The following is a 10,856-nucleotide window of genomic DNA, read 5'->3' on the forward strand; positions in this document are numbered from 1 at the left end:
GTCTACTTCAACAATCAAGCGGTCGCTCATCCAATTCAGGTTGTTTGTTCACTTGCCCTGTTCCCTCCTGATCATGCGGCCTTCCTAGGCAAACTTGACGACCATTTCATTCCTCAGACGTACGATGAAGCAAAAGAACACCAAGTGTGGGTTGATGCTGTGGCGGATGAAACTGGCGCTATGGTCCGGAACCATAAGTGGGACGAAGCGGACCTACCTAAAGGAAAGAAGGCTGTCAGTTCTAAATGGGTCTTTACTATCAAATTTTTGAGTAACGGTAATATTGAGGGTCACAAAGCTTGCCTGGTGGCTTGGGGGTTCACTCAAACGTATGGCACTGACTACACGGACACCTTTGCTCCGGTCGCCAAACTTCACACTGTTCGAGTTGTCCTCTCTTTGGCCACCAATTTGTCTTGGGATCTTTGGCAAAATGGATGTCAAGAACGCCTTTCTTCAGGGGGAGCTTGAGGATGAAGTGTACATGCGTCCACCTCCTGGCCTAGAAGACATAGTCGCTCCCGGCAAGGTTCTCTGTCTACGCAAGGCCATCTATGGCCTGAAACAGTCTCCACATGCCTGGTATCACAAGCTCAGCTCCAATCTTCGGAGTAATGGTTTTCGTCGCTCTGAAGCTGATCATACTCTCTTCTCTCGCCGCACCACCGGTGGTCTCGTGGTGGTCCTTATCTATGTTGATGATATTATTGTCTTCGGTGATGATAAGGACGGTATTAAGGAAACTAAAGCCTTTCTTCATTCTCAATTTGATATTAAAGACCTTGGTGAGCTGAAATATTTTCTTGGCATTAAAATATATCGCTCCTCGGAGGGATTATTTCTGTCTCAAAGAAAATACGCTCTTGATCTTTTAAGTGAGACATGCAAACTTGGTGTAAAACCGGCCTCTACACCACTTGAAGATGGCTACCAGGCCAAGCGAAAGTCTAACAGTGTTTAGACACCATTTTTACCTATTTTGTCCCGAAACAGGCTCAAACCGAGAAAACATTGATTTGAAGCAGTAAACAGCTATGTTACTCTTTCTAGGGTCAAATATGTAACAATCCAATGCACTTGACTAATTATAAGAGCTCGAGTTGAATTTGGTGAGTTTAGACACCACTTATATCCAATTTGTCCCGAAACAGGCTAAACCGAGAAAACATTGATTTGAAGCAGTAAACAGCTATGTTACTCTTTCTAGGGTCAAATATGTAACAATCCAATGCACTTGACTAATTATAAGAGCTCGAGTTGAATTTGGTGAGTTTAGACACCACTTATATCCAATTTGTCCCGAAACAGGCTAAACCGAGAAAACATTGATTTGAAGCAGTAAACAGCTATGTTACTCTTTCTAGGGTCAAATATGTAACAATCCAATGCACTTGACTAATTATAAGAGCTCGAGTTGAATTTGGTGAGTTTAGACACCACTTATATCCAATTTGTCCCGAAACAGGCTAAACCGAGAAAACATTGATTTGAAGCAGTAAACAGCTATGTTACTCTTTCTAGGGTCAAATATGTAACAATCCAATGCACTTGACTAATTATAAGAGCTCGAGTTGAATTTGGTGAGTTTAGACACCACTTATATCCAATTTGTCCCGAAACAGGCTAAACCGAGAAAACATTGATTTGAAGCAGTAAACAGCTATGTTACTCTTTCTAGGGTCAAATATGTAACAATCCAATGCACTTGACTAATTATAAGAGCTCGAGTTGAATTTGGTGAGTTTAGACACCACTTATATCCAATTTGTCCCGAAACAGGCTAAACCGAGAAAACATTGATTTGAAGCAGTAAACAGCTATGTTACTCTTTCTAGGGTCAAATATGTAACAATCCAATGCACTTGACTAATTATAAGAGCTCGAGTTGAATTTGGTGAGTTTAGACACCACTTATATCCAATTTGTCCCGAAACAGGCTAAACCGAGAAAACATTGATTTGAAGCAGTAAACAGCTATGTTACTCTTTCTAGGGTCAAATATGTAACAATCCAATGCACTTGACTAATTATAAGAGCTCGAGTTGAATTTGGTGAGTTTAGACACCACTTATATCCAATTTGTCCCGAAACAGGCTAAACCGAGAAAACATTGATTTGAAGCAGTAAACAGCTATGTTACTCTTTCTAGGGTCAAATATGTAACAATCCAATGCACTTGACTAATTATAAGAGCTCGAGTTGAATTTGGTGAGTTTAGACACCACTTATATCCAATTTGTCCCGAAACAGGCTAAACCGAGAAAACATTGATTTGAAGCAGTAAACAGCTATGTTACTCTTTCTAGGGTCAAATATGTAACAATCCAATGCACTTGACTAATTATAAGAGCTCGAGTTGAATTTGGTGAGTTTAGACACCACTTATATCCAATTTGTCCCGAAACAGGCTAAACCGAGAAAACATTGATTTGAAGCAGTAAACAGCTATGTTACTCTTTCTAGGGTCAAATATGTAACAATCCAATGCACTTGACTAATTATAAGAGCTCGAGTTGAATTTGGTGAGTTTAGACACCACTTATATCCAATTTGTCCCGAAACAGGCTAAACCGAGAAAACATTGATTTGAAGCAGTAAACAGCTATGTTACTCTTTCTAGGGTCAAATATGTAACAATCCAATGCACTTGACTAATTATAAGAGCTCGAGTTGAATTTGGTGAGTTTAGACACCACTTATATCCAATTTGTCCCGAAACAGGCTAAACCGAGAAAACATTGATTTGAAGCAGTAAACAGCTATGTTACTCTTTCTAGGGTCAAATATGTAACAATCCAATGCACTTGACTAATTATAAGAGCTCGAGTTGAATTTGGTGAGTTTAGACACCACTTATATCCAATTTGTCCCGAAACAGGCTAAACCGAGAAAACATTGATTTGAAGCAGTAAACAGCTATGTTACTCTTTCTAGGGTCAAATATGTAACAATCCAATGCACTTGACTAATTATAAGAGCTCGAGTTGAATTTGGTGAGTTTAGACACCACTTATATCCAATTTGTCCCGAAACAGGCTAAACCGAGAAAACATTGATTTGAAGCAGTAAACAGCTATGTTACTCTTTCTAGGGTCAAATATGTAACAATCCAATGCACTTGACTAATTATAAGAGCTCGAGTTGAATTTGGTGAGTTTAGACACCACTTATATCCAATTTGTCCCGAAACAGGCTAAACCGAGAAAACATTGATTTGAAGCAGTAAACAGCTATGTTACTCTTTCTAGGGTCAAATATGTAACAATCCAATGCACTTGACTAATTATAAGAGCTCGAGTTGAATTTGGTGAGTTTAGACACCACTTATATCCAATTTGTCCCGAAACAGGCTAAACCGAGAAAACATTGATTTGAAGCAGTAAACAGCTATGTTACTCTTTCTAGGGTCAAATATGTAACAATCCAATGCACTTGACTAATTATAAGAGCTCGAGTTGAATTTGGTGTGTTTAGACCCCACTTTAACCCATTTTGTCCCAAAACAGGCTAAAACCGAGAAAACATTGATTCTGTTAGAATTAGCGGAAGAAGTCTAGAATAGAGAGTAGAATTGAGTGAGAGATTCGATAGAACAAAGAGAATAAGAAGTAGAAGATTATGTTCCACTAGAATAATCTCTCTTACAACATGTGACTACATCTTAAATAGGGGAGCCAACTAGGTCAGCCTCCTTACCAAAAAAGAAACAACCGATGGAGACATTAAGAGAGAGAGGAAGCATTCCCCATACCGATAGCGACCCTTCCTAAGTCAACTTGCGCATGTGACTCCATTCCTCTTCTTTATCCTAACGGTTAGAATAGGAGATTCTAGAACATAGGTTGGGCTTTATGGACATCACTTCTTCTCCTCTCTTTGTGTCACTAAGCTTGGAACCCGTGAAGCAGCATCTTATTAAAAACCTTGACTTAGAAAACCTCATGGGACAAAACTAAGTCAAGGGAAAAAGAGTGTGCTGTCCATGGATTAGAGAAGTCGATCAAGGCCTTGTGATGTCTACAAGCCCAAGTTTGTTATGAATATAGTCACACACCTTAGGACTTGCGGACTTGGTGAATATGTCCGCCAGCTGATCTTGACTCCGAGTATGACACGGTAATACCACACCTTCTTCAATCTTCTCCCGAACCTTGTGGCAATCGCTTTCAATGTGCTTGGTTCTCTCATGGAAAACAGAATTGGTGGCTATGTGAATTGCAGCCTCATTGTCACAATGCATAGTGATCGGCTGCTTTGAGTCAATAACAAGATCCTTGAGCAGCTCCTTTAACCAAGTCAACTCGTTTGTTAGCTTCCTCATCGCTCGATACTCGGCCTCAGCGCTTGAACAAGATACCACCTTTTGCTTCTTTGACTTCCATGTAACTAGATTTCCACCAATGAAAGTGCAGTATCTAGTGGTTGACCTCCTATCCAAGGTATCTCCATTGTAGTCCGCATCACAGTAGCCCACTATCTCAGTGTTATCATTCTTGCCCATCCAGATGCCTTGACCCGGACTGCCCTTGAGATAGCTGAGAATCCTCTCGACCATGCTCCATTGATACTTGGTTGGAGCCTTCATGTGTTGACTAACCTGATTCACAGCATAACATATGTCAGGTCGTGTGATGGTAAGATATATCAGCTTACCTACAAGCTGGCGATAACGCGTGACGTCCGGGAACGGCTCGTCTATGGGTTCCCTCGGTCGGCCTTCTTTCGCCCGAATGCTCTCCCCCTTTCGCTTGAGCTGGTAGTCCTCATCAAGTGGTGTAGGAGCCGGAGACACGCCAAGCTTGCCCATTTCAGCCAATAAATCAAGAGTATACTTGCGTTGAGAAAGGAAGAGCCCCTCCGGAGATCGACATATTTCAATGCCAAGGAAGTATTTGAGTTCCCCTAGGTCCTTAATATCAAAGGCAGATTTGAGGGAATGTTTGGTGTCTTCAATACCAGCCTTATCATCGCCAGTCTCAATGATGTCGTCGACATAGATAAGCACCACCACAAGGCCAAGAGAGGTTTGAAGTGTAAAAAGAGTGTGATCGGCCTCCGATCGTCGAAAACCTTGAGTCTTGAGGGTGGAGCTTAGTTTGTGATATCAGGCACGCGGGGACTGTTTGAGGCCATAGATGGCCTTACGAAGCCGTAAGACTTTCCCAGGAGCGACCAAGTCTTCAAGGCCCGGAGGAGGCGTCATATAAACTTCTTCATCTAATTCGCCTTGAAGAAACGCGTTCTTGACATCCATCTGCCATAAATCCCATGAGAGGTTGACCGCAAGGGAAAGCACGACCCGAACCGTATGGAGTTTGGCCACTGGTGCAAAAGTGTCCGTGTAGTCGGCACCATACGTTTGGGTGAAGCCACGTGCGACCGGCCAAGCTTTCTGTCGTTCAATGGCGCCAGTGCTTAGAAACTTGATGGTGAAAACCCATTTGGAGCTCACAGCCTTTTTGCCTTTGGGAAGGTCGGCTTTGTCCCACGTGTGGTTCCGGATCATGGCACCAGTTTCGTCTTCGACAGCCTCTAACCATTCCTTATGATTCTTAGCCTCATCATAGGTTTGAGGTACCCAGTGAGCATCAACTTGGCCAAAGAAAGCTTGGTGATCACTTGGGAGCAGCTCAAGTGAACAGACGGCCTGGATAGGATGGGCGACGGCCTTGCTGTTGTAGTAGACGCGCTTATTATTCCAGGTGGAAGGGTGAGATTTAAAACGGTCACTCCTTCGTAGGGCCGGTTGCGTAGGCAGCACGACGCCAGGTGAACCAATACTGCCTCCGTCCGTAGTGGCCCCATCCGAGTGATCCTCGGTACCAGCCAAGGGTTCTGCGGTAGGCGGTATAGGAGCACCATGGCCACCGGCTACGGGTGGGCTCGGATCAGGAATAATGTGGTCTGAAAGGGAGACATCCTCTGGGACAGTAGCATGATCCTGCCTACCTTCAGTAGGTGTCGGATGGGGCTCGGACTGGATAGGGCCTGTCGGTGGAGATGGTTGACCAAGATGATCTAGAAGAAACTTTAAGCTGGAGGCCCGGTCATTTGGTGAATGTGAGAGGTCCTTAAGGCTGTTCCAGTCCTTGTTATCGAAGTAGCCAACATTCTCCATGAACCGAACATCTCGAGAGACATATAACCGACTTGTGGCTAGGTCATAGCACTTGTACCCCTTTTGAGTCGTGGAATAACCGATGAACATACACTTTGTGCTTGTCGCATCCAGTTTACTCCGCTGTTCTCCAGGCACTAACACAAAACAAACACAACCAAAAACGCGTAAGTGATCGAGAGATGGTTTAAATTTGTTTAATACCTCGAATGGTGACAAGTCATTTAGAAATTTTGTTGGTATCCGGTTGATCAAGTAACATGTAGTCATCACAGCAGCCCCCCAATATCTCTTTGTAACATGTGAATGGAACATCATTGATCGTGCAACTTCCATGAGGTGTCGGTTCTTCCTCTCGGCCACACCGTTTTGTTGAGGCGTATAGGGACAACTAGTTTGTTGGAGAATACCATGCCTAGATAGATGTTCTTTGAACTTGTGACTTGTGTATTCCGCACCATTATCCGACCTTAGTACCTTAATTTTAGCATTGAAGTGATTAGTAACATAATTTTGAAAATTAACAAAGGCATCAAACACCCTATCTTTAGATGGTAATAGTGTGACCCAAGTATATTTCGATTTTTCATCAATAAATGTCACAAAATACTTGTTATTATCCCTAGATAGGCATGGTGATGTCCATACATCCGAATGAACTAAATCAAAGCAATGTTCATAAATAGTAGTTGACTTTGGAAAAATAGACTTGCAATGTTTTCCAAGGATACAAGACTCACAACTTGAGTTATCAAAAGAAACACTAGGAAACATTAAACCAAGAGCACGAGAATGTAGATGACCTAGCCTAGCATGCCACACCATATTCGAATTAACAACAAAACAAGATTTAATAGATGTATCTAAGTTTGGTGAAGTTTTCTCTAGGACATAGAGATCTCCACTCCCTTGTCCTTCTCCAAGAACTTTCCCAGTCTCAATATCCTGAAAATGAACACTATTAGGACCGAAGATAGCATAGCAATTCAAATCATTAGTGGCCCTCTTAACCGATAAAAGATTAGAAGTGAAGGTAGGCATAAAGAAAGCTTTTGAGTCTTTATCAAACAGTTTCAAGTCCTCTATTCCTTTCACAGGTATTTGTTCTCCATTAGCAATAATAACACTCCCTAAAGACGGTTTTATGTTGTTCATTAGACTAGGGTTACTAATCATGTGGTGAGAAGCACCCGAGTCAACAACAAGAGACCTACTTGGTTTAGAAGCAAGAAACGAGTTACCAGATTCTTTGAGTGAGGAAATGGAACGAATAAGGGCCTCTATATCAGACTTCCTCACCACCTCCCCATAGGACGCAGTCATGGCCGTCTCTTCTCCTTGCCTCGATGGCCCGACCCTTTTTCACCTACCGCTTCCTTGGAGAGATTTGCTTTGAACTTTGCTGCTTTAAGGTGGGGTTGAAGAATCCAGCATTTGTCCTTCATGTGACCCTTCTTCTTGCAGTGGTCACACACCCAGACCTTCCTATCTTCCTGCTTGTACACTCCCTTATTGGCCGTGACTAGCTCCCCCTTACCGCTAAATAGATCGAGTGAGCCTTGTTCCTTTTTAACTTGGGAACACACTTCTTCAAAGCTGGGAAGCTTGTCTCCTCTTAGAATGTGCTTCATGAGATCGTCAAAGGCTGGGTTGAGCGTGAGTAGGAGACCAAAGATCTTATCTTGCTCTTTCCTCTCATTAAGGACCGTCAGATCTAGAGAACTTGGCCGTAAGGCCTCAAGCTCCAACCAAAGGGCCCTGAACTTACCAAGGTGCTTGGTGAACTCCAAGTCATCTTGATTCAAGCTGTTGATGGCCCTCTTGACTTCCTTGGTCGTCTTGCAATAAGAGTAGGCTTCAAGGATTGGCGTATCAAGAGAGTTCTGGAGAACTGATAGGACAACTTGGTCTTCTTTAAACCACTTGGCCTTTCTCTATATCTCTTCTTCTACTTCCACCTCGGAAGCGCCTTCATCTTCTCCTTTTAGGTTTAGCTTCGGAACATAGTCAGTTTCGACATGACTCCAAAGGCCTCGACCTCCAAGGGCAGTTCTTGTGGTTCTCGTCCACAACAAGTAGTTTGTCCCCTTAAGAACAATCGGTGTAACAATCGGCTTAGAATTTTCCATGGTTTGAATGCTATGGACCGTTGGATAAGACGTTTACCCGGAGAATAAAGAAAACAAGAGTAGCGAGAATGAAGAATCAAGTGAGAGGGATTGAAGATTTGAAGAATAGAGGAGTTAGATTGTCAAGAACAACAACCTTGCTCTGATACCATGTTAGAATTAGCGGAAGATGTCTAGAATAGAGAGTAGAATTGAGTGAGAGATTCGATAGAACAAAGAGAATAAGAAGAAGAAGATTAGGTTCCACTAGAATAATCTCTCTTACAACATGTGACTACATCTTAAATAGGGGAGCCAACTAGGGCAGCCTCCTTACCAAAATAGAAACAACCGATGGAGACATTAAGAGAGAGAGGAAGCATTCCCCATACCGATAGCGACCCTTCCTAAGTCAACTTGCGCATGTGACTCCATTCCTCTTCCTTATCCTAACGGTTAGAATAGGAGATTTTAGAACATAGGTTGGGCTTTATGGACTTCACTTCTTCTCCTCTCTTTGTGTTACTAAGAGGCTTGGTAAGAGGCTCAACCTTATCATAGAACCGTACGGATGTCCGTACGGTACGGTCACCTTGGACACAACTTTGGTCAATAGATTCTAAGCAGTAAACAGCTTTGTTACTGTTTCTAGGGTCAGAAGGTGTGCCAATCCAATGCATTTGGCTTATTGTAAGAGTTTGGAATGAATTTGGAGTGTTTAGACAACACTAAAAGCCGTTATATCCCAAAATAGGCATAAACCGAGAAAACAGACTAAAACCAAGAGAAAACAATGATTCGAAGCAATAAAAAGATTTGTTACTCTTTCTAGGGTCAAAATATGTAACAATCCAATGCATTTGACTAATTATAAGAGTTTGGGTTGAATTTGGAGTGTTTTGACACCACTTTCACCTATTTTGTCCCAAAATAGGCTAAAACCGTGAAAACGTTGATTCAAAGCAGTAACCGGCTTTGTTACTGTTTCTAGGGTCAGAATGTGTGACAATCCAATGCATATGACTAATTGTAAGAGTTTGGGATGAATTTGGAGTGTTTAGACACCACTTAAACCCGTTTTATCCCAAAACATGCTTAAACCAAGAAAACATGCTAAAACCGAGAGAAAACATTGATTCGAAACAGTAAACAGCTATGTTACTCTTTCTAGGGGTCAAAATATGTAACAATCCAATGTATTTGACTACTTATAAGAGTTTGGGTTGAATTTGGAGTGTTTTGACACCACTTTCACCTATTTTGTCCCAAAATAGGCTAAAACCGTGAAAACGTTGATTCAAAGCAGTAACCGGCTTTGTTACTGTTTCTAGGGTCAGAATGTGTGACAATCCAATGCATATGACTAATTGTAAGAGTTTGGGATGAATTTGGAGTGTTTAGACACCACTTAAACCCGTTTTATCCCAAAACATGCTTAAACCAAGAAAACATGCTAAAACCGAGAGAAAACATTGATTCGAAACAGTAAACAGCTATGTTACTCTTTCTAGGGGTCAAAATATGTAACAATCCAATGTATTTGACTACTTATAAGAGTTTGGGTTGAATTTGGAGTGTTTTGACACCACTTTCACCTATTTTGTCCCAAAATAGGCTAAAACCGTGAAAACGTTGATTCAAAGCAGTAACCGGCTTTGTTACTGTTTCTAGGGTCAGAATGTGTGACAATCCAATGCATATGACTAATTGTAAGAGTTTGGGATGAATTTGGAGTGTTTAGACACCACTTAAACCCGTTTTATCCCAAAATAGGCTAAAACCGAGAAAACAGGCTAAAACTGAGAGAAAACATTGAATCGAAGCAGTAAACAGCTATGTTACTCTTCTAGGGTCAAAATATGTAACAATCCAATGTATTTGACTACTTATAAGAGTTTGGGTTGAATTTGGAGTGTTTTGACACCACTTTTACCTATTTTGTCCCAAAATAGGCTAAAACCGTGAAAACGTTGATTCAAAGCAGTAAACGGCTTTGTTACTGTTTCTAGGGTCAGAATGTGTGACAATCCAATGCATATGACTAATTGTAAGAGTTTGGGATGAATTTTGAGTGTTTAGACACCACTTAAACCCGTTTTATCCCAAAACAGGCTTAAACCGAGAAAACAGGCTAAAACCGAGAAAACATTGATTTGAAGCAGTAAACAGCTTTGTTACTGTTTCTAGGGTCAAAATGTGTGAAAATTCAATGTATTTGACTAATTTTAAAAGTTCGGGATGAATTTGGTGTGTTAGACAACACTTAAACCCATTTTGTCCCGAAACAGGCTAAAACCGAGAAAACGTTGATTCAAAGCAGTAAACAGCTTTGTTACTGTTTCTAGGGTCAGAATGTGTGACAAACCAATGCATTTGACTAATTGTAAGAGTTCGGAATGAATTTGGAGTGTTTAGACACCACTTATACCCATTTTGTCCCGAAACAAGCTAAACAGAGAAAACATTGTATCGAAGCAGTAAACAGCTTTGTTACTGTTTCTAGGGTCAAAATGTGTGAAAATTCAATGTATTTGACTAATTTTAAAAGTTTGGGATGAATTTGGAGTGTTAGACAACACTTAAACCCATTTTGTCCCGAAACAGGCTAGAACCGAGAAAACATTGATTCA

At 41.4% G+C, this 10,856-nt stretch overlaps 1 protein-coding gene across 1 annotated transcript; it reads right to left on the minus strand.

Annotated features, from left to right (window-relative positions):
- LOC109132466 (uncharacterized mitochondrial protein AtMg00810-like) lies at positions 4,001-4,807 on the minus strand. Its single transcript, XM_019244082.1, has one exon. It carries the CDS (start codon positions 4,805-4,807, stop codon positions 4,001-4,003), a length of 807 nt encoding a protein of 268 aa, XP_019099627.1.

The sequence above is a fragment of the Camelina sativa genome, chromosome 4, assembly GCF_000633955.1.
Source record: "Camelina sativa cultivar DH55 chromosome 4, Cs, whole genome shotgun sequence".
Lineage (NCBI taxonomy): Eukaryota > Viridiplantae > Streptophyta > Magnoliopsida > Brassicales > Brassicaceae > Camelina > Camelina sativa.

Coding starts and splice junctions, on each gene's coding strand:
- LOC109132466 (XM_019244082.1), bottom strand. CDS start 4,807: ATGGGCAAGCTTGGCGTGTCTCCGGCTCCTACACCACTTGATGAGGAC.